The sequence below is a fragment of the Parastagonospora nodorum genome (genome assembly GCF_000146915.1).
Source record: "Parastagonospora nodorum SN15 chromosome Unknown scaffold_14, whole genome shotgun sequence".
In the NCBI taxonomy this organism is placed as follows: domain Eukaryota; kingdom Fungi; phylum Ascomycota; class Dothideomycetes; order Pleosporales; family Phaeosphaeriaceae; genus Parastagonospora; species Parastagonospora nodorum.
This window is the reverse complement of record NW_001884562.1, coordinates 633,901-655,946: the sequence shown is the minus strand read 5'-3', so window position 1 is coordinate 655,946 and position 22,046 is coordinate 633,901. Positions and strand designations below refer to the sequence as shown.

General features: G+C 53.1%; 9 protein-coding genes across 9 annotated transcripts; 4 read left to right on the top strand and 5 right to left on the bottom strand.

The window, feature by feature from the left end:
- Positions 1-864: 864 nt before the first annotated feature.
- Positions 865-5,422, bottom strand: SNOG_09281 (hypothetical protein; the record flags this gene model as incomplete). The annotated part of the gene is made up of 5 exons (XM_001799527.1): positions 865-4,410; positions 4,456-4,605; positions 4,639-4,815; positions 4,864-4,951; positions 5,115-5,422. The coding sequence occupies 5 exons, from the start codon at positions 5,420-5,422 to the stop codon at positions 865-867; spliced, it is 4,269 nt and encodes a 1,422-aa protein (XP_001799579.1).
- A 1,026-nt stretch (positions 5,423-6,448) lies between these two features.
- On the bottom strand, positions 6,449-9,064 carry SNOG_09280 (hypothetical protein; the record flags this gene model as incomplete). The annotated part of the gene is made up of 3 exons (XM_001799526.1): positions 6,449-7,857; positions 7,910-8,708; positions 8,909-9,064. The coding sequence occupies 3 exons, from the start codon at positions 9,062-9,064 to the stop codon at positions 6,449-6,451; spliced, it is 2,364 nt and encodes a 787-aa protein (XP_001799578.1).
- Positions 9,065-10,775: 1,711 nt separating this feature from the next.
- On the top strand, positions 10,776-11,170 carry SNOG_09279 (hypothetical protein; the record flags this gene model as incomplete). Its single annotated transcript, XM_001799525.1, has 3 exons — positions 10,776-10,810; positions 10,918-10,947; positions 11,026-11,170. 3 exons carry the CDS (start codon positions 10,776-10,778, stop codon positions 11,168-11,170), a joined length of 210 nt encoding a protein of 69 aa, XP_001799577.1.
- Positions 11,171-11,447: 277 nt separating this feature from the next.
- On the bottom strand, positions 11,448-16,891 carry SNOG_09278 (hypothetical protein; the record flags this gene model as incomplete). The annotated part of the gene is made up of 6 exons (XM_001799524.1): positions 11,448-12,220; positions 12,269-13,186; positions 13,236-13,323; positions 13,654-13,814; positions 13,867-16,540; positions 16,607-16,891. The coding sequence occupies 6 exons, from the start codon at positions 16,889-16,891 to the stop codon at positions 11,793-11,795; spliced, it is 4,554 nt and encodes a 1,517-aa protein (XP_001799576.1). The 3' UTR covers positions 11,448-11,792.
- Positions 16,892-17,382: 491 nt separating this feature from the next.
- Positions 17,383-18,664, bottom strand: SNOG_09277 (hypothetical protein; the record flags this gene model as incomplete). The annotated part of the gene is made up of 2 exons (XM_001799523.1): positions 17,383-18,334; positions 18,552-18,664. 2 exons carry the CDS (start codon positions 18,662-18,664, stop codon positions 17,383-17,385), a joined length of 1,065 nt encoding a protein of 354 aa, XP_001799575.1.
- A 233-nt stretch (positions 18,665-18,897) lies between these two features.
- On the top strand, positions 18,898-19,228 carry SNOG_09276 (hypothetical protein; the record flags this gene model as incomplete). The annotated part of the gene is made up of 2 exons (XM_001799522.1): positions 18,898-18,966; positions 19,130-19,228. 2 exons carry the CDS (start codon positions 18,898-18,900, stop codon positions 19,226-19,228), a joined length of 168 nt encoding a protein of 55 aa, XP_001799574.1.
- A 79-nt stretch (positions 19,229-19,307) lies between these two features.
- SNOG_09275 (hypothetical protein) lies at positions 19,308-19,777 on the top strand (the record flags this gene model as incomplete). The annotated part of the gene is made up of 2 exons (XM_001799521.1): positions 19,308-19,493; positions 19,637-19,777. 2 exons carry the CDS (start codon positions 19,308-19,310, stop codon positions 19,775-19,777), a joined length of 327 nt encoding a protein of 108 aa, XP_001799573.1.
- Positions 19,778-19,876: 99 nt separating this feature from the next.
- SNOG_09274 (hypothetical protein) lies at positions 19,877-20,737 on the top strand (the record flags this gene model as incomplete). The annotated part of the gene is made up of 1 exon (XM_001799520.1): positions 19,877-20,737. One exon carries the CDS (start codon positions 19,877-19,879, stop codon positions 20,735-20,737), a length of 861 nt encoding a protein of 286 aa, XP_001799572.1.
- A 426-nt stretch (positions 20,738-21,163) lies between these two features.
- SNOG_09273 (hypothetical protein) lies at positions 21,164-21,962 on the bottom strand (the record flags this gene model as incomplete). Its single annotated transcript, XM_001799519.1, has 2 exons — positions 21,164-21,274; positions 21,492-21,962. 2 exons carry the CDS (start codon positions 21,960-21,962, stop codon positions 21,164-21,166), a joined length of 582 nt encoding a protein of 193 aa, XP_001799571.1.
- Between the last annotated feature and the right edge of the window lie 84 nt (positions 21,963-22,046).

The following is a 22,046-nucleotide window of genomic DNA, read 5'->3' as shown; positions in this document are numbered from 1 at the left end:
TCCAAGAAGCAAACACACACACACACACACACACACATACACACAGTGGACCCCGCCTCCACCATCCCCCCGTCCCGCCCCCAAACCCCAACAACGCGCCCCACTCCAGCCAGCCTCACGGGCGCGCAAAAAAAGCAATACCCCCCTCCACCACCACCAACACCCCCCCTGACCCTACACTCGAACCCTTGGCCATACACGCCCCCGAGGAAAAGCAAGCCTAAGCGTCGGCACTCGTACCCAGTTGGAAGAAAAGCAAACATGGCGTCCAACACCTCGGCACTTAGTAGGAAAAGAAATACATCCCCGCCCTTGCAAGTGGGACGTGTACGTTGCAGCGATCATGCCGGCTGTGTGGGATTTGGAATCGAACCTGGGAAGGGGAGGTGCAGCGGGGATGAGGACTTCCGGCGCGAGTGAGTGAGTGAGGCTGAGGTGGGACTGGGGTAAGGGAAGGGGGGGATGATCAGTGCACGAGGCAGTGGCGATGGGGAGGGGAGAATTTGGGAATTCAGAGCGAAATATCTTGGGGTGGGATTGAAGGGTCCGAGTCGTAGCTGTCAGGTCGTCACGCAGTGTCATAGTTCATGTAGAGGGTTCTTTGTTTGGGAGTAAATTGTGTAGTTTTCAACTGGTTTTTTTTGGTTGTGTGCGCAACATTCTTAGAATTTACCATCGTATCTACACTTCATCCCATCCAATCACTCCCATTCATGCTCTCTTCCCCATCTCAAGCGCCCGTGCTAAATAAGTGGGTATCGTGAAAGCCCGCCCTCGCGAAATGCTCCATTCCAAAATCCAAAACTCCAATCGCTATGCAAAATTTCGGACAATATGTCAATGTGTAATGTACAAAACGCGCTTTCAATCGGAAAGCTCAATGGCGTCTTCCTCGCAGTTACCGCCGGTGGGTGGAGGAGTGGCCTTCTTCTGCGCCGGCTTGACGTGCTGTGCGAACTGCGTCTCAGAGTCCGAGTCAGAATCGGCGTCTGAGTCTTCGGTGTAGCCCTCGTAGTCTACAAGTGCATCGTCGGCGTACTGGCCGTTAACGTAGCCGCCGTCGTCTTGGTCGTCGGGCATGGGCGAGTCGCCGTCCTCGTCGTATTCGGTTTGGCGGTACATTTTGGGATGTGATTGACGACGATGCAATTGCTCGTCGCCCTCGTCGTCGCTATCGTACTCTTCTTCAGTGGTGGCGGAATTCTCTTCCTCTTCGGTGGCACCGGGGTTTTCTTCCTCGGCGTCTACGTCGACGATTTCAATACCGCTGGACTCTTCTTCGCTGTACTGTTCTTGCGTATAGCTGTTGACGGGCGCGTATGACATTTGCGTGGAGATTGGAGACGAGGCCGACACCACAGGCTCAATGCTGTTGGGGCGTGTGTTGGCAGGTGAGCTTAATCCGTACTTGATCCGGTAGTCGCGAACGGCATTTGCGCCCTGACCGTAGCATTCCTTGGGGACAAATCGACTTGGTCGATTCCAGTAAGCTGGGCGATCATTTCGTGCGCCCATTGACCGTCCCAGGACAGATGTCTGGGCTGACATTGTTCGCCGATGGATATTAAGATTGGGCACGCTGCGACCAAAATCGTGCTGAACAGAGGGAGGCGATGGTTTTGAGCGAGCCAGAACTTGCTTAGCCTGCTCGATGAGCGTACTTGCCGATTTGCCCAATGAAGACCGTCCGTTGAATGGAGAGGAAGCAGTCGCAGCCTGAGGCGAGCCTGTAGACCTCCGGAACTGCTGCCCGATGGCTTCTAGGCGAGCACGACGGTCCGCGGTGGACGTTGCCTGGGGCACTGGTGATGGCTCGGTGGAGGGTGACATCTTTGGGCGCTTCGATTCGATATCTTGTTGATCCTCATCTATCGTGGTATCAAACTGGCGCTTGCGAAGTGTGCTTGGATCGTAGCCTTCCGCACGCAATGAGAACCAGTCGGTTTCGGTGCGATCGATCGGCGCAGTAGACTTTCGATATGAATCCGAGTAACCCGCGTTGGAGGTTTGGCTGCTGTTCGTACTGACTGGTGTAAGGACAGCTCGAGCAGCTGGCTGCTGCGCCTGCATAGCCAATTCCGGGGCTCCATTCTGCTGGGAGTTTGAGGTACCGCGTCGCTCCTCAGTGCGTCTTGCACGTCTCGCGCTTGCCGGCGCTTGTGGTTTGCGGAATGTCGCTCCAGTTTCGAGACGATCCGGCTGGCCTTCAGACTCTGTAGGTGTGGGCAGGTCTGAGGCTGCTTCGTCCGTATTCGCCATCTTGGCCTTTTGCTCTCTCAACCGCTTCCGCCTGTCCCGAACTTGCTGATCCCGTCTCTTCTTCTCAACCCTCGCCAGTAATTTCACCATAACCGCACGCTGTAATCGCAACGTTCGCTGATGTGCCATGGCATCCGCCACAGCCTCTTGTTTCTCCCGCAACTTCTGTAGCTTTTCCTGCCTATCAGCAGCTATAACCTGGGCCGCCGTGGTTTGAATCAGATTCTCAACAAACTGTATCATTAGTCCCTCGTTCACATCGAACATGACGTTCTCCGCAAGCGTTTGATATCCATTGTCAAGCGCGTGCTGACGTGCCAGTCGTTCCTCCTGCTCGCGCATTTGCGCCTGTTGAGCTTCTCGTAGTTGCCGATTTCGCTCCTCCTCTTGCAAGCGTTGTCGTTGTTGCTCCGCTTCAATCCGTTGCTGCTCTGCTCGTCGAGCCAGCTCTGCTTGTTCACGCTGCCGTTGAGCTTCGGCGTCGGCTGCCTGTTTTTGGCGTCGCGTCTCCTCTTCTGCCTTCTGCTTTTCTGCGTCCTGCAGCGAGGATGCAGCTGGAGCAGGCGATCCTGCTGGCGTGAAGGAGAATGACGGAGTTGGTGTGGATGCCTTCAAGGCGGCTTCGTTGAGTCCAGGGAAGACGAAAGTACTGGTGTTGGCACTTGGTGGAGTAGACGTAGTAGTCGCTGGAGTCGCCTGTGTGGCCGGTGTGGAAGAAAAACTAAAGGCTGGAGGAGGGGTCCCATTTGTTGCACTTCTTGTGGCGTTGGCCGGGGCTGCTGGTTGGAACGGGTTTGGTTGGCTGACACCCGCAAATGGCGTAGTTGCTGTGTCGGAAGATGCGAACTTGATGGAGTTCTCGGAAGGATTGAACAAACCGGGTCGTGCGGCGCCTACAGCAGAGCCAGCACTACTTTGAGTAGAGGCTGGTGGCTGTGATAGAAATGGGTTGGGCTTCGCAGCAGCGCCAGAGACGGGTGCAGCTTGTTGACTTGGCAAGAATGGATTCGGTTTCGGGGTTGTGGGGTTGGATTCGACCGCCGTCTTTGGTAGGAAGGGATTTGTTGTTGGGGGACCGAAGCTGCTCTTGGGTTGCGTAAAGACGTTCGATTGCGCAGAGCGAGCCTCTGGGACGAATAGCGAAGTGTCGTCTTCTGTTTCTCCATTGGTCGTCTCTCCATTTGTCTCTTCCCTGCTCGAGCCGCTCATGAGGCTGCGTCGTTCCGCCTCCTGAACAGACATGCCCTGCACAACAGCCGAGAATGCGCGGCCTTTCCGCTTCTCTTCCACGATGCCCTGGGAGAATATTTGGTCCTTGCCTTTCACGAGATCTAACGAATCCTTTGAGAAACCACGTGCAGTAACATCGAGGAAGACGGGTCCACCATCGACGGAGTTGAACTGGAAGCCAAACATCTCGCAGAATTCTACAGTCTCAGCGTCGGTGTCGAAAGCCATAGTTTCCCTGAGCTTGGCAACCGTCCAGGACTCAATCGTCTGCGGCCGGCTTTGGTTGCCATACCGATACGCGCGCCATAACGTGTCTAGGATGGTGTGGCGCACGCGCTGGAAGGAGAACTCGGCTGCACATGCCATGAGGTATGACACACGCGAGGACTTGATCAAGCTCCACAGTTTCTTCCAATTTGCTTGAGCTTGGTTGAAGGAACTGCTCTTGTCTAGGATGACGGCGTTGATGGCGCGGTGGATGACAATGGCAGTCTTGACCCGGGTGTTCTTTCGGAGATGATCGGGAAGCGCTTGTAAATCGTTCTCATATTGGCTCTTGCTGAAAAGAGGAGCCAAAACCAAGCGGTATGCGAAGAATTCGGCCTCATTTTCGGAAGGGTAGTTGATACGTCGGTTGTCTGCATAACGCTCGTTCAGGGAGGTTATCGTCTGGTTGAGCTGCTCAACATCTTGCTGGTGCACGTAGTCATCGCGCTGGCTGCGTGCCATCTGATGTGCGGAAAGTATGAAGAATCGGGCGCTGCGTTCGAGGCAAGTAAGAAGGATGTTTATGTCAGATTTTGACTCGATGCGCTGTGTTCGGAGGTCTTTTCGGATGGATCGTGTTCGGTCCCAGATCCAGCTGTGTAGGAAATCGAAGGCGTCATTGTCCAGTCGCTGCATGAGATAGTCGAGTGTTTTCTGCCAAAATTAATCATGCACAGTAGGTCTCAGGGCAACACTTACAAGGCAGGTTGGAGGCGAGCGGATCTCCGAGACCAGCTCAACATCCATGCCTGCTGCAGACCGAGTATATGCCTTGACCATGCGTGACTCGTCCGGGATGCGCTGCTTTCGTGGGAGATGTTCGGTCTCTGGTGTCTGAGCCAAGTTAGGCTGTAGCTTTGAATCGCGGGAGAGTGCACTTACGCATTCAGGCGGCTTGACGTCGTCCTCGACTATGCGGCGCACACGCTCGTACTCGGGGCACATGTCGGTGCAGAGGCCGTAGAGCTTGACCGAGTCGGAAAGGCGCATCTGGCCTTCCGGGTTCATGCGGCCTTCCTGGATGAATCGCTCGCGCAGTTTCGGTCGCGAGGTTCGAATCTGTGTCTGTTAGCGACCTCTCGTGCCTACGAGGCCGGGGCTGCTTACATGTTCCAGTCGCTTTGCGTAGTCATCTTGGCTGAAGGGTGTCGAGTTCAGGCCGCCAAAGGATGATGCTGTGGGTGCGGTGAAGTTCCTAGAGTTTGCAGTTAGAACAGACCGCGAGCGGCGCAAGTGGCAGCCGTCGCTATCAGGGGGGGGAGGCGTGTAGAGTGAGGGTCACAGGTCGCATGTTGAACGGAGGCGTCCTCGCACCGCCCACGGTCTGGGCGCATTGTTTGAAGGAGATGGGGGCTTACGAATGGTTTCCTCGACCGCGTGGAGCCGCAGTGGTGGTTGTGGTTGTGGTTCCTCGAGCAGCTCCACCGCGGTTTGCACCTCGTGAGCCGCCGCGCGCGTAGATTTGCTGTGTCGGTCGCTCCGTGTTGTTGTCCGTCGGTGCGCCGTTGCTGCGACTTCGTCCAGCGGTGCCGCGGGTGTAGGTATTGCCTCGTGAGCCGCGGCCTCGCTCTCCTCCCCGACCGCCGCGCGGTGTCGACATGTTCGCGCGAGTGTTGCTGGGTTGCAGGTTGCAGGTTGCGGGTTGCGGGTTGCGGGTTGCGGTCATGCGCTGGGGTGTTGTTTGCGCAGGGGCTGCCGTCGGGTGTTGGATATCGGTTCGATGGTGGAGCGCTATGCGTCGTGGCAGGGCAGACCGTGCCGATGCGGACGTCGACAGCGGTTGCTTTGGAAGTACAAAGACTGGTCGCGGAGAGCTCAATGGATCTCGACAAAGTGCACGGGCCGCTGACGCGACTAGCGTCAAAGTCACGGCTTCACCGCGCGCGAGGCTGGGACTTGGCCGCGCCCAGCCTCGCATCTTCACTTTTCGCTTTTCACTTTTCACTTTCATCGCAACATTCACGTCAGGAGCACGGCGACGCATTGCATTGCGGATGCAAATTTGATTGTTTATCCTGACAAACCGAAATCTTTTTGGTGTGGTGGCCACGCGACAGTATCGCCGACTATCTATGCGACACCACTTCGCGCTGAATGAAGCTCCTTGCCCGTGTTTAAACTTTACACCACCCGTCTCGCCCGCGAGCCTTCCATCACCAGTTTTGTACAATGACTAGCACCCACCCCGAGTACCGAAAAAAAGAGGAGTCCTCAGGCCCGCATTACATCCACCATTAGGGGCAGCTGCTTGTCCCACCCATTGTCGTTGCAACTACATTCGTGACTGGCGTAACGTCATGGGGTATATTGCGTCCATGGCCTGCTAAAATGCATTTCCAAGACAAGACACGCGACCAGATACCTCCCGGCCATATGCCGAAGCAAATCCGCACGACATATGGGTCTCGAACGGTGCCGGGATAAAAGAATAGAAAACCGAATATGCCAGAATGCTAAAGGAAAATCGTTATATCAGTCGTCAATCGTGAAGAAATGGCCCAAAATGGCCCGCAGACGCTGTCAAAATGTATTTACCGAAAAAGAGCGCGCGTCGTTGCATCCACGTGCTGTTTGTTCCACGTAGTGCTGCAATGATCCTGTAGCATGACACTGCCTTTGAAACTATGTGCTTGCTGAAAAAATTCATGGCTGCACGTAGTCGTGGCATGTTGCACGCTTGGTCTTCTCAACGTTAATGTTGTGATCCTGAAAACTCATAAGGAAGGCCACCGAAGGAGTTGACCGCTGCTGGTGACGCAGTAACGCCCATTGGGTTGTAGGCACTGTCCGAACTGTATGGGTAGACCATGTGCATGTTGAGTGATGTCATGTTGTGGTCGTAAGGTTGCGCCATCTGCATGTGAAAGGCACTGAACATCGGCATGTGTGTAGGATCGATGAAGTTGTTGTTAGTGAACTGTGTAAATGGCGATCCCTCCTGGCCAGCGTAAGGGCCGCTGCCTTGTGGCGATTGGTAAGTGTTGACGAAGACAGGCTGACCCTCCTGGTAGTTCATCCGCTCGTCGAGGATCGGCATGTCGCCATGTGTTTGCTGGTCTTCGCTCGTCGGCCCCGAACTGAAATCTTCTTTGGCATCGTCTTCATCAATCTTGCTTGCGGTGTCGAGGTAGGGAGATGGTGTTGCGTTGTGATGTGTGAGCTCATCCAGGGCTTGCATGTCTCGACGAACCTCCTGGTCCTGGCCACTGAGCGTGTCAAGATTGGCTTCTTCAGCATCTTTTTGTTCTAACCGAGAAGAGGCAGAACCGCCATTTTGCAGACTCTCATCGAAAGATTGCCCCGAAAGATGAGTGGATTGGGCTCGATGCTGACATTGAAGGAACTTTCCTCTGTTGGCCTCATCCTGAAGACGTAGATGGTCCATCGACTGATCAAATGACGCACTTACGACAGGCTTGCCACCGTCCATGATGGGGTCTTGCCTATGCTGGGGTTCAGCTTGAGGTGTCACTGGAGCAGATCTTTGACTGGCCACTGGGGGTGATGGGGCTTCGACCGTCTGCTCTCGGGAGGCACGTTGGACAGATGGCGCTCGTGTGGTAGGTGTCGAAAATCCGGCTGCCGCTCTGGCTTTGCGCTGGGCCTCTTTTGCCTCTTTCTTGCGTATGATTTGAGCAGCAAGTCGGTACATTGTGTCGTCTGGCTCGGTCTCGTCACCCGAACTCTCGACTAGAGCCTCGATGATCATCTCCTCTCGTTTGACCCTGGGTCGTGGCGCGGAACGAGGTCTCTTGTGGGATATCTGCTTCGGTGGCCGAGGCACAAGTTGCCACGTGACGGCCTTGCCTTTGGGGAAGTCTTTGATGTTCTTGTATGACCACAGGCTATACTGGTTGACGTGATCCTCGTAAGATTGAGATACGTCGAAGAGGCTCGGTATGATACCGTTCTGGGCTCGCTCTTTCATCAGTTTGCTGAAGGCAGGGTTTCGAGACGATGAGTATTGTTCTTGGGGCGTCATCTCGATCTCGAACTGTGCTACCTGTCGGAGCTTGTGGGACCATGATTGTTGACGTTTCCATTCGTCGATGGGAACATCCCGGTGCTGCATCATGATTTCCACGGCTAAGCTCAGGAGACCTACGATAGAAGCATTAGCAATAGCCGACGAGGAGCACAGGGCATAGCTTACCATCTTTGTCGAGGTGCGCGGGCTCGATGTACGGCACATTGTGTGGCCACCAAGGTGGAGTAGCATCCTCTGGTGCTTCGGATGGAAGCATCTTGTGATATGGGCCGTAACCGCCCTTGCGTTTGGGTTCCAACTGCTTGACCCAAGAGGTGACCATGCCACGTACGGGCTTCATGGTAAGCTCATCGATGCGCTGGCGGAAAAAGACTTGGAGTGCTTCGATATCGCCGATATGAAAAGTTTTCGATGCCTCGGTGACTACGGCGACTTCATTGTCAAGTTCATCTCCGCCGCTCTTGGTGTTGGCCTGGTCGTCGTCGGTAGCCTCATGTGGGCTCGGATGCTGGGCAAGTTCCTGGGCGACAGAGCGGGTCCTCTTCAGCACATTGCGCTTCAGTACGGTCTTCCTCTTTGAGGGTACCTTGATCTCATGTAGGTGCTTGCTACGTGGTTGCTGATGGTTATTGTAGGCGAACATGTGCTGTGGCGTTCCTGCGGCACTATTCAGATGGCATTCCGAGGTGTACAACATGGGCGTCTGACCCGGTGCTTGCGAAAGCTGTGGCTGATAGGCGAAGCTGGGCGCATTACACGAACGGCCGGAGTTGGGAACTTCCTGGAAGTCATCTGGCCCGTCAAATAGGTGCTCGAAGCCGTGAATGGGTTGACGTATGTTTCGCACGCGGCCGTCGGGAGCCACAATCTTCCAGGGGATTGTCGCATCGATAGGGGTTGGAATAGCGACATTGTCTTCTTCGTCGAGAGATTTCCTAGTCTCCGCCGCAAGTGTCGGCCTAGCCTGAGAGTGCGTTAGGACTATATGTTCAGTATTATCGTCGTTGCCGACATGGACAGGCACGGCGGTCCAATCCCGAAACTTCGGTTTCGGTAGGGGACGTTGGACGGCCGCTAAGTTAGGACGCGGCACGAATAATGACAGGCGAGGGACCGCGCCACAGCCTAGTTCGACGACACAGGAGCACGGAATCTGAGACTCACATTGCTTTCTTCTTCGTGCCCTCCGAAACGAGCGACGAGTCTGGATTTGAGACTCGGCTCCGTCATTGCCTCCGCATCTTTGAAGGATTCCAATACTGCAGCATCTTCGGTGCGCTTGACATAATGTTGCTGTTCTTCATTCGTAGGTTGTTTCATTTTCCGCCGGCTCTTCTGAGGCGGTGGGCCTGCCTTTTGAGTCGAGCACCTCGCCATAGAATCGTCGCGATCTAGGAAAAGGCACGTGCGAGACGAGTCGCAGAGAATGAAGTTCTAAACAGCACAAGTCATCAACACGTCGTTCTACCTACTGTCAGTCTTTTCAAAGTTCTTAGTGATGCTCTGGATGTCACGACTGTATACCAGTTTGTGCCTGAGATTCTTGGGAGGGCTTACCTGAAGAAGCAGTCTTATTCGTAATCGCTGTCACTGACGGTGTGCAGGCTGGCGGGCTTTTCGGCGAATGGACAGGCTAAGAGTTGGATGGTCGAGCTTGAGAAGCAGATTCGATACAAATCACGAGACCAGCACTGTTGAGACTGAAAGATGCCTCACAGGCAACTAATGGGTGGCGGCGCGGAAACGGGCTGGGTGGCACAGAAAACGGCAGAGACTGCGAATTCCACAAGGATTCGAATGTTCTGAACAGGGTTCAATAGCACGAAACAAAATTCGAGATGTGCGGGATGACGAGAACGATAAATGCTGATGCTATTGACAGGGCCTGAACCTTTTTAAAGAGACCCCTCGCTCGCTCCTAGATCAGAATCGCAAACTTCGGTCGAGCACGAACCCCTGATACCAGGGTTCATCGAACGTGTTATACAAAAACGACAGGCCCATCCTGTCACGCACTTCACCATGGACAGTGATTGACAGCCGTTGAGCTCGACCCGTCTTGAGAACTAGGATCAGGGCCTAGGGCCATGTCGACCTGGAGCTCCCGGCTTCCCCGGTGGATACACTACCTCCCAAACGGGTCCTTGCTGTGCTCTTGATTACTGAAGATGAAAATGACAAAATGACCACCGCGGGAGGCAGGGACATGGGGTCGGAAACTTCTCCGCACCAAGGAACCCACACTGTATACAGACTACTGCACTTTATTGACACATGGCGCGCGGCGCATTCAGCGCTCTCTTGTACACGGATCAGCCTCGCAATAGCCTCGCACAAATAGCCTCGCTCGGATAGATCGAAATCCGATCGACCCACCAAAGGAACTACTGAGCTTGATCTTCGCATAACTCGGAGAGATCTCGCAAGGTCATGTACCGCAAAACAGCCGACATGGATTTCTTGGTGCTCGGTAGATACGCTCTCGCGCTCATCAGCTCCATTGGCAATTCAAAGCACCCCGCGCCACGGAGAAACACACTCCACAAATCCTGTGCCGAGAGTCGAAGCGATGTCGCACGGAAGAAACAGTCAATGCACCCAACCATGAGCCACTCCTCGTGAGCTGCTGGGAGGTCCTTGTGCAACTCCATACGCGAGCAAGCCTGCTTGCTGCACTCCGATCTCTTTCTGGACGGCCGAAGCAGGACTGACAAGGTCCAGCACATCAGGATAGCGGCAGGGAGTGCATCCCCGACCACTCGCGGCTCAGCAAGCCCTCAACAGCGGCAAGTGAACCAGTTTCACGCACTGAAGCCGTTCCATCATGACCACTCAATGCCGTCACACTACTGCAACTGCCAGGCAACCTACCGAACTTTCTCCCTCCGCCCTAAGCGCGGAAACATTAACACACCAGCGCCCTCGCATGGCAAACTCTATTTCACCATGATGGATCGCACCGTTCCTCCCGTGATCGCGCCGTCCATCAACCAGGTAGCTGGTCGAGATCACTCGCGATTCACGATTCACGATGTGCGATTTCGATGGCGATAGTCCCGCCCGCTCGTACGTCAAGCACACCGAGAGCTGCACCTCGACAATTGGTGTAGCGCACCGTGGAGTCGTCGTTCGCTAACATGCATGCATTCAAATACACTTGAGTCCGCATGCAGCGGATTGGTGCGTCTGCGATACGGAATCGAGTAAGTCATCGACGCTCCTTCATTGCACTGCAGTCCCATCGGGATGCTACTTGACACGGCCGTGCTTGGCCAATGTAGACGTAAAGTGGCCTCGCGGCTACCTACACCGAGCTACCCATCCTTCGTCGCTGAGGCCTACACCGCCAGCGAACTGCCCACTAGGAGTCCGGGAACACAGGGGAACGGAATTTTTTTCTGGAACGCACTTGCGAGCAACACGTAAACGTCTCGCTTCTGACCCTTGTAGTACCATGCATGTGAGCAGGGTATAGGGGAAGGGATTGCACAGGGGCCATGCAGTTACGATTCATGCAGCAATTATGAGCCGTTCCTTCTCGTACACCACATGGAGTACACGGGCAGTGTGAACGGACGGGAGATCTAACGTGAACCTGGCTAGAATCCTTTCCACGACAGGGCAACCAACGCAGGACACAAAGAATCGGGAAGGTGAAACACATCCTGACTACCCCACATACAGAAACCCGCCGGCAGATTGCTTGCTTTTCGAAGTTCCTGAGATCCATTACACGTCTGCATCTAGTTCTACTCCATCCGTATGAGGTGGGTCAGTGGGCATGAGGCTGACCGATGAGGACTCCCTTAGTCAATTTTGTTTGCTTTTTCCCACCACCAACAACCTATGCTAACTCCCCGCCCAGCTCAAGTCAGGCCAGCCTCATTCGAGGTGACCGACGTCAGTCTTCGTCAACCACCTTAGTCTAATTCTGGGCCTCCGCATACCAACACGCTAAAAACATGTGCCGCGGTTGACGCACAAGAATTGCCATGTGCGCACACACTAATTCCTTTTCATCATTTTGCCCGAGACATGTCTATAATGGCTACTGCGGCTGTGTGTTCAAGTCCTTGAGGTCGAGCGAATTCAGTAATCCGGCCTCCCGCACTAGCTCGTAAAATAACCCTTTTCGTCGGACCAACTCGGCGGGGCTCTCGAATTCGGCCACTCTACCCTTGTCTAGGACGATAATGCGGTCAGAGTCCAAAATGGTGTTGATCCTGTGCGCAATCGTTATGATTGTCCTGTTCTTGAACATGCTGCTGCGCAACGTGGTTTGCAGCATTGCATCAGTCTCCACATCAACAGCGGCTGTAGCCTCGTCGAGGACGAGGATGTTTGATGGCGCAAGGAGAGCGCGTGCCAGCGAGACCAATTGTCGTTGACCAGAGCTGAGGTTGGAGCCGCCCTCATTGATGTGGGCATCCAGCTTGCCGGGCATGCTAGCAACATGATCCTTCAGACGTGCGTGTTCTGCGGACAAATCAGTGGCTGTGTAACAATTGTAGATCGGCAACATACCCAGTACGCTCCATAATTCTGTATCGTCGTGCACATGACCTGGGTCAAGATTGTCCCGCACCGTTCCTTCAAACAGTGCCGCATCTTGCGGAATAATCGCTAATCGTCGGCGGAGATCCAGCAGACCGATGGTGCTAGTATTCAGGTTATCGATGCTCACAAATCCTTCTGCAGGCTCGATAATGCGGAAGAGCGCTAAAGTTAGGGAGCTCTTGCCTGCGCCTGTGCGTCCTACAACACCAATCTTTTCGTTGGGCTTGATCTCGAGATTGATGTTCTTCAACACCAAGTCGAGACCCGGCCTATAACGAGTGCTATAGTTATTGAACGCAACCGCGCCTTGAGACGGCCAACTGATCGGTGGCCTATTCTTGGAAATAATCTCAGGTGCTTCACTCGGAAGAGCCGCATATTCCAAAACACGCTCTACGGAAACAATATTGGTCTCCACTTCAACGGTCTGTCGGACAATCCAGTTGAGACTTTGGGTGATCTGGAGCGCATACGACATGGCCAGACCGACCATGCCGGCCGACAGGCCGCTGTGGCTAGCTACGGAGATGATGGAGAATCCTGCAGCAGCCAGGATGATGACTGAGCCAATGAATTCTAAACGAACCGCGAGCCAGCGATTCGCGCTGATCGAAGGGTAGTAGGCTCTCAGATTAGCGTCGACTCGCCATTCGTTTTCGAGTTCAAAACGTTTCTGTTGGCGATACGCGCGAATCGTGCTCATACCACTGAGTGACTCCTGGAAGTGCGCATAAATCGGGCTGCGGCTGACGCTATCGAGGCGCTTCAGCTCGCGCGATGTCCGCAGGTAGTAGCGCTGGATGTAAAGGTAGAGTGCGCCGAGCGGCAAAATTAGTGCAATAAAGATGGGTGTCGACGCAGAAATTACGACAAGGGTGAACCCAGCTGCGTCAGTCAGTTGTGTAACGTTGCCATCGATAGGAGAGCAGCATACCTCGAGCCGAATTGACGAAGAGCATGTTGAAAGTGCGGCTGCATACGTCAGTCATCAATCGCTGCAAGGGGCCATAGTGGATCTTACGCTAATACTTCATCTACTCGGTAAATGTCACTGGCGGAGTTAGTCAGAGGAATCGATCACTCAAAAGATAATGACAGCATGGCCAGTCACGGGACATCATCGGTAGACCTGGGTCGGACCGCTGAAATTGACAGCCTATAAGGGTCACAAGCTCGAACGTACCTTGAGAACCGATTGAGGATGCGTCCAGCAGGGGTTGTTTCAAAGAAGCTCATTGGAGAACGGAAGATCGCGAACGCCATCCGCTCGTGTAGTTTTCGGCTTGCCTATCATCCAGTCAGCAATTGCAGGGTTTGCATGCGGGCATGATCCGAGTCATGCGAGGACGTACTTCGATCGAACAGAATATCCAGAGGATGAGCGTTTGTACCACGACGAGGGCGGCAGAACCGACACCGAAAGCAAAGTAAATGCCGATATATTTGCCAACCTGAGGGTTGCCGCCATACCGCTGATTGACTTCTGACCACTTTTTAAGCCACACACTTGCGCCTGTACAGCGTTAGTTCACATATCGAATTGCAGTCAGCCAATAACAACGTACCTATAGAGCTGGTCTGAGCTCCCATCAGCAGAAGCAGATAGATTACGACAGCATAGATGTTGCTTGTCTTTGCGTATTCGCCATATACCGACCACTTGACCTTGCCCTGCTCAGAAAACTCCTTGGATTGCTTGCTTTTCAGTCCGCCCCCTTCTTCATCCGAGAGTTTTCCGCGCGGACCCTTGAAACTGGCAGTGCTGGCCCGACGGAGGGTGTTGAAGCTGTGCTTACGGGCCGTACCGCCTCCCGGTTTGAGCGGTGCCAGATGAGCCGCACTCTCCTGAGCGGCTTCGGCCTCGGCCTGGTCTTCCTCATCGTCAACAGGACTACCGCCGTAAACCGTGGAGTCCTGGTCGCTTATGATACTCTCGGTAGCACGGTTGCTGTCGCCTTCGCTCTGATCCTCATTCTGTGACGTCTTGATTAGTTGGGCAATCTCACCCTTCATTGCCATGAGCTGATCATAGTTGCCCCTTTCAAGGATCTTGTTTTCGCGAAGAAGTAAGATCATGTCTGCCTCCATCAAAACGGGTATAGAGTTGGTAGCCAAAATGCGGGTCTTGCCGGCCAAGAGGCCCTTGGAGCCAAGAACATTATCGATCAGATGCCGTCCAACATGCTGATCGACGGCAGACAAGCAATCATCAAGTAGATACACATCAGCGCGCGCGTATACGGCTCGAGCCAGCGTGAGTCGGGCTTTTTGGCCACCTGACAGGGAAATACCACGTTCGCCGACCTCGGTCTGGTCACCATCCGGCAATTGCGCAAAGTCATCGCGCAGTGCGCAAGCCTGGACGGTCTTGTTGTAGAATTGTGGATCCCAGCGGTGACCGAAGACGATGTTCTCCCTTACGGAAGCATTCATCACCCACGCCGATTGAGGAACGTAGGCAGTCTTCCCGCGAAGGACAACCTCGCCGTTCACCTTCCAAAGATCACCCAAGACTGCTTGTAGAAGGGAAGACTTTCCAGAGCCTACACGACCAACGATGCATGCCAATTCTCCTTTGTGCGCGGAGAAGTTAATGTTTTCTAGCGTCGGACGTTCGCTGGCCTTGTCCCACGTGAAGCTGGCATCGCGGATTCGGACCGATTCCTCTCCAGTCTCTTGAACAGCCTCTTCGCATATCACGGCATTTTCTTGGAGCTCATCGGCGGTGAGATAACCCGTAATACGACCGACCGCAACACTAGCCTCGACGATCGCGGTAATGACCATGGGAAGGATAGCGAGAGGGAAGGTGAGCAGATTGAACAAGGTGAGCGCCGGAAAAACGATGTCGGTTGTCAACGCACGGTGCTGCGTTAGAACAAAGACGCCAAAGGTGGAGCATGACACAAGGAACGGCGTCGTCGACCAAGTGAAGGTGGAGATTGCCTGGGTAGCACCAATTTTGCGGAGTGTCTTGAGTTCCTGGTCGTTACGGATATGGTTCAGGCGGCTTGCGAAAGCCGTCGTCCAGGCATAAAGCTTGATAGACTTCATATTGTTGAGGATCTCAGAGATGAGCTTTGTACGCGAGTCTTTGTTCTTCATCTGCTCTTTCTGCAGAGTCTTCATCCATCGCGCAATAACACCGTTGACAGGAATCATGACAAACATGGCCGCTACACCTGCAAAGCAACTGTAGCCAAGTAGCTGGTACAGCGACAACATGCAAAGAACAATCTGGAAAGGAGCAGACCACAATTGTTGGCCATACTGGGCAAGGTCTTGTAGCCGCTGCGTGTCGACAGCCATGTAGTTGACAATGTCACCTGTTGACTTCGAAGCCCGGCCCTCATTCGACAAGCGAGTTGACTTGGAGTAGATGGCGGCAGTTAAGGACGATTTGATACGCATGCCAGTCTCGAAAGACCGCTGGAAGTATTGGTGTAGACAAGCAGTCTGTGAGATAGAGACGAAAAACATGCCGAGTGCAATCGCTGCACCTCGGACCACAGGCTGAGGCTTATCTGTCTGATACGAGGCAACAAAGCTGATCAGGAGCCTCAACAGCTGCGGCTGTGCGAAATTCAGTACGTCGCTGACGGTTTTGATAGCAGCACCTCTGAAGTATGGCCCTCCAAAAGATCGGAACATGGCCAACCACAAAGAAGGGTTCTTCTTTTCCATCTCGTATGCCCATGCATCCTCGAATCTCTGGGAGGTGTGCCTTGTGGTGTCTCGTGTGCGGAGGTTCCAGAGGTCATCCTGGGTGAGAAACGTCTTGTAGCCGCGCTTCATCATTGGTGTCATCCAACCAAAGGTCAAGACGGAAAAGACGTCAGCGTACTCATACGCACATTCGTCCTCGTCCCCTAGCGCGTCATAGTCGCTCAAGCGCTTCTGTATCAGCCACTCCAGGGCAAACTCCAATATAGCCAGTCCAACACTGACGCAAAAGACGGAGAAGTACGCAACATGCTCCCGATGAATGTTCTGGGCAATGAGCGAACGGAGCTTGACAGCGTATGCGATGAGGAGGAAGAGCCAGTAGAAGAGCACTACACCGTTGGCATTGCGCGACCTCCAATGTTCAACGTATTGGATGAAGAAGATGAATCCGAGGGAGACGAGCGTAAGTATCGTAGTCCAGAAGCGGAAGTCGCCAGCCCAAACATCTTTGTAGTACTCGATTTGTAGCGCGGCCTGTACTGCGGTCGTGGCGATGAGTGCTCCAAGGGTAACCTATGCGACGTGTTGATTAGCGACTGCTGACTGGGCTGGGTTCCAGAGTCAAGTTGCGTATCGTACCAATTTCGCGTAGAAGTGCCAGTTGCGCTTCACCGGCTGCGGCGAGCACTTCCTGTACAGATACCACAACGCGCCGGCACCTCCAACAATTCCAAAAGCCGAGACCGTTGCGATCCAGACATCCAGAAAGCAAGGCGTGAAGTCATAGCGAATTGGGCTGATTGGGCCCCAGCCTTCACTATTGCCGCATAATGGCTGACGATTGTCCTTTGAGGCCGTGAGGTAGCCGTACGCGCCGGTTGCCGAAGAGGGTGGCAGAAACGGAATCTGCTGTCCCTGCTGCATCGATTGGATGGTCGAGTTATGTGCCAGGCTCTACGATAGCAGAGAAAAGGCAAGCAAAAGTCGAGCGGCAAAGGTAGGGAATTACAGATCTAGGATGCACGATCGAATGGGAAGATGCAGGGTGACTAATGCCCTAACGGCTGGTCTGAGCTCCGCGCATATGTCATCCGTCATCAATTGTGCGCGGGACAAGCAACACCAATCTCGGGGAAGGAAGTCCCGACCATGACAAGAAGTCCCTAACGCTGTGCATGCTCTAAGTTGTATCTGGTATCATCCGTCAGAATTCCGGACAACACCAAAGCGCCCACCAAAACACATGGCGAGCGCGTGGTTACAAGCGTGCCAATGCCGCGCACCTGTTCTCCGATCGTCAGGACCCGGTCTTTAGCCGATCTAAAGACCGATGTGACGCGTTGAGGCGCGCGGGTCACGTGCCCACATCATACGCACCTTCGATGCTTTTAGGAGATTGATTGATTATATTTTTTCTATAACTCGTTCCTCCACCTGGCGGCGTTCCTCATGGCATCAATTTTGGAAGACCTTGATATCTCTTCATCACTTATCCCGTGATTCGCTCCACTCAGATGTTCAAATTCCGGTGCATCTTCACCGAGTCCCCATGCAAATGCACCCTCTAACTTCATCTCGCCGATGACGACGCGCAGCTTCCTGTAAATGGTATCTTTGGATTCCCAGGACCAGAACAGCCGCTCGTCTGCATCCCAATATGTACAGCCTCCACTTTCTCTGTCACATACGCCATGTTTCAGGGCCTTATCAAACGAATTTGACAGTTCAGACGGTACTTGATCGTGCCATGAGAAAGCTCCAGCTTTTCCAAGATCAGCTCCGGTTTTTGGATCTTCCATCAGCTCAGTAGGGCATCCCGTGGCTTGTGCAGAGCAATCCTTTCCGTTTGCAGTTTTGAACCACTTCACGTAAAATGCCGTTCCTACATTCAGACGATCTGCAGGCACACCACGCTTGCGATATGCCTTGATCGCTGCGAGCGACTGTTGTGTGCCAGCATGGTGCTTTGTGACGTTATCACGACGGTTCATCATATCGTACGTCATGACGTTCAGAAAGTCGATAGACTCCATGATTCTCGGAATAGTGGCCGGAGTGAATGCCAGCATGTCTCGCTCTAGGCCTGGGACTGCAGCTGAGATTGTCATTAGAGGCCCTACAGCAGCTCTGACGGCAGCGAGAAGTTCAGGAAATGCTGTTATCTCCCAGACTTTGCTGGAGTTGGGATTGACCTTATAGTCTTCGCCGTTGCCGCCTGGATACTCCCAATCCATATCGATGCCATCAGCTCCAGTCGCCTCTAGCATGGCTTTGACGTTGCTAGCGAATAGCTTCCTGCTCTTTTCTGTTTTCGCCCCTTTTTCGAAGCCGGCGGTGTCTCCCCATCCGCCGATGGCCACCTGGACCCTTGTGCCGTTATTAAACTTTGGTCGTACTTCGTCGACTGTTGTAAAAAGTGGCCATTCAGTACGATTGGCATCGTTGAAGATGTCTGAACGCATAAACGCAAGAGTAACATGTGTTACGCCTCTCAACATAGTTTCCATCGGGTACTCTGGAACAACATTATGCTGCCTGTAAATACTCAGTCAAAACATAGCAGGAAGTTATATATAACACGCACCCGGTCAAATACATGATCCATCGGAGCTTGCCCTGGGTCAAGAATGGTGGTTCCGCCGCCGCAGCGGCTGCCATGAGCAGAAGCCAAAACGACAGTCCGATCAATAAAGCCATCGTCGTATTCACCATGATATTTCGTAGGCTGGTTCATGGAGAAGAGCCACATCCACGTGACGTGTGGGATATTGAAGGCATCCTCTCATGCGCATCATGGGCAGTAGGTCCGCCAAGCCACTACGTTAAAACGGCTGATAAGTTAAGTCATGCGACACCTGGGCAGTGACGCGCGACGAAGAACACCTCAACACCACAGCGAGAAGTCATTGCAATTTCGCGAGACACTCACCATGGCTGAATACCAAGCCTTGGACCTCAACACCATTACCGAAATGTCTCGAAATTACGGGTGCCAACGCGTAAGCTCCTGACTGGACTGTGCCCATTCTCACTACCACAGCCATCGAAGCCGACATGTTCTCATCAATCACTGCACTGCCTTGAGCGCCTTGGTGATTTTTCTTCCATCGCCTCGGGTAATATGCCTCGCCCTTTTTTCTTGCAGCTTGCGTCGGTTCGTAGACTCGTAAGGGCGTACGCACAAGCTATGGGCAAAACATCAACAATTTCCAAAGTTCAGCCAGCCCAGAATCCAACATCACACCGCCCGCTCCTGAGTAGACTATGTATCAAAATGGCTTTTCCTTTCCAAGATCCAACAAAAGGTGCAGGATGGCTTGCATATACAGCAGCTTGAATGATGTCCCGCTATCCTTACCAGATGCAAGCTGTAACATTCTTCGCGATTCTATCTGTGCACTTTATACCTGCGTCAGAGTCTCTGATGATTCAACTAAAGGCAACCCTCCTCCATCAATCGATCAATTCGTGGAGCAAGTTCCGGGCTATGGACTTCTGTGGCACGACAAGACCAAGACTTGTACCTGTGCGTAAAGTTGAGCTTGATAGGTTTTGAAGAGCAATATTCGCGTCCCTCACGGCGCAGTTGCGATGTACTATCAAACAAAAGCCGGTGTCAAAATGCATGTTGTTTTTCAAAACTGTGTAATTCTTACTCCCATTGCACAGATCAAGAAGGGCTCGGAGTACCTATTTAATGACTTGCGTACTACGGCACACGCTGAACATCCCGAAGGGACGTCATTCTCACTACCCCGCTATGACTCCCCGCTTATGTCTCCCATGCTGATTGCAGAGGATGAAATGTGACTCATGCTTTGTTTAAATTCGCTTGTTCACAGAGACAGTTGTATCCTCATCTCATTTAAAACTCAAACAACTGTTTCCTTGTCGCATCGAGTTCAGACCATGACCGACAGTATGGTTTCTCCCTCCAATGCAGCTACATTAGCGAAAAGATATGGCCTGTTGGAACACCAAACCGAACATCGCCTGAAAATCCTCAGAAGTTTCGACATCCCTCCTACCGGCAAGATCCTGGAGATCGGTTGCGGTCAAGGCGACATGACCGCTGTCCTTGCATCTACTTTACTGGATGGTCAAGTCGATGCCATAGACCCGGCACCTCTGGACTATGGCAGCCCGGAAACTCTCGGTCAGGCACAAGCAAGGCTCTCATCTCTTGACATTGGTACTCGAATCGCGTTTCATCAAAGCAATCCTGTTTCCTGGTTGGAAAGAAAAGAGCAGGGTGCTTATGATGCGGCGATTCTGTGCCATTGTTTGTGGTACTTCGCCTCGATAGATGAAGTGAGGCGAGTGCTTGAAGCTGCAAGAGGAAAGGCGAAACGCTTGTGCACTGCGGAATGGGCTCTGCAAGCTGCAGGAATGGAAGGTCAAACTCATGTTTTGACTGCTTTGGCGAGAGGGACGTGTGAAAGCCATATTCCGGACAGTACGCAGAACATCAGGACGCCGCTTCATTCAGCGCAGATCAAGAGAGTAGCAGAGGAGGCGGGCTGGACGTTGGTTCGAGAAGAGACATGGGCGCCTGGTCCGGAATTAGAAGATGCGAAGTGGGAAGTTGGCATGATTTTGCGGGACGATGGACGAAAGTTCTTGGAAAGGGCGAGAGGTAATATTGAAGAGGAAAGGGTGCATGTTTTGTTGGAAAGCATGCTACACGCCGTCAAGAATGCCAAGACGAAGGAAGAAGAAGAGTCTCGGGGTCTGAGCTGCATGGATGTTTGGACGGGTGTCTTCGAATAGCTGGCAGCAGATGTATCGTGCGTGCATTGTTGTTTGTAAATGCCGAATGAAACAGGTCTTGCTGCCAAACGTTCAGGTGGTCGGTCGATTATATGACCTCTACCCCCTCCATATGCAGCGAGTCGATAGAATTCTTCACATTAACACTGAAATCCTCTTCGTTCATACCAGTACCCCCACTGAACTCGTCATAATCTTGACGCAAGTCGATAGATCCCACTCGTTGATATCTACCGCTTGTGACTTCTCGCAAAATCAGTCCAAAGGCCATGGTCCCGTTGAACTGAGAAAGTATAAGTACCACGAGCGGATCTCCTAACGCAAGTCCGGAAAAGTCGGCCTAGCCGTCTATATTGGACGCGATAGTATCAGTGGCCTCCCCTCTTAGGGTTAGAAAAACACTAGACAGAACTTCATGTTCACGGTCTACGGGGTTGGCGTGCCAGATGGCCGCTGAAGAAATGGGACCGCGTAGGCGAATGCGCGCGTCGATGCCCAGGCCAAGATTGGGTCGTCCAAGACGGGTAAAGGAAAATTCTAGTAGTTCCAAGCTCGGTGGCTTTTCACACCTTCGGGACCGAACCTGACCGCTGAAGTGAGCCCACGACCAAGGAGGTGCTCTGCTGCTGACACGGACACCCTGTTCCTAACTATAAATGTAAAACCCTAGATCCTCCAAAATACTGTCCATCCACATGCAGCCTACATATGCATCGTATCCTCTGCGTGCTATTTCGCGCTCGAACATACCTACCAAAGCTGAGAGGAGACCACTCCCCTTGGTGAATTCAAAGGTAGTACACAACTCCACCAACTCGCACCAGGTTGCGGATATACTTTCATCGTATTGGTTGAACTCCAGTAGGCTCTGCGCGGGGTAAGATCGGTCTTCAAGATCGAATCGCAAATCGTAACTGCCACACTGTGATAGAACGCACAGACCGCACTCCCAATACAGCTGGTTCTTGGTATAGAGTACAATTCTTGGCGATAAATGTTTCTCTTGAAATACCCAGCCTCGTGTTAAAAGCGGCCACTCATCGGCTTCTCTGTTGAAGCGGATGACATCCATCAGATCCGCCGTGAGTCTGCTGGCGTAGAGACCAGAGTCGTTAAGTCGCCGTGCTTTGTACAAATCCCGAGCCTGAGAATAGCATCCTCCATTTCTATCATCAGACCATGTTGCTGCGATGGTTATGACAGCGTTCGTGTAGATATTTGCCATGGTACTGACAGCTTCACTCCAGTTGTCTAAATCGTCTTGTAGGATGCCTGCTTAAATTTGTTAGCGAAGCGATAGGAGGACTGT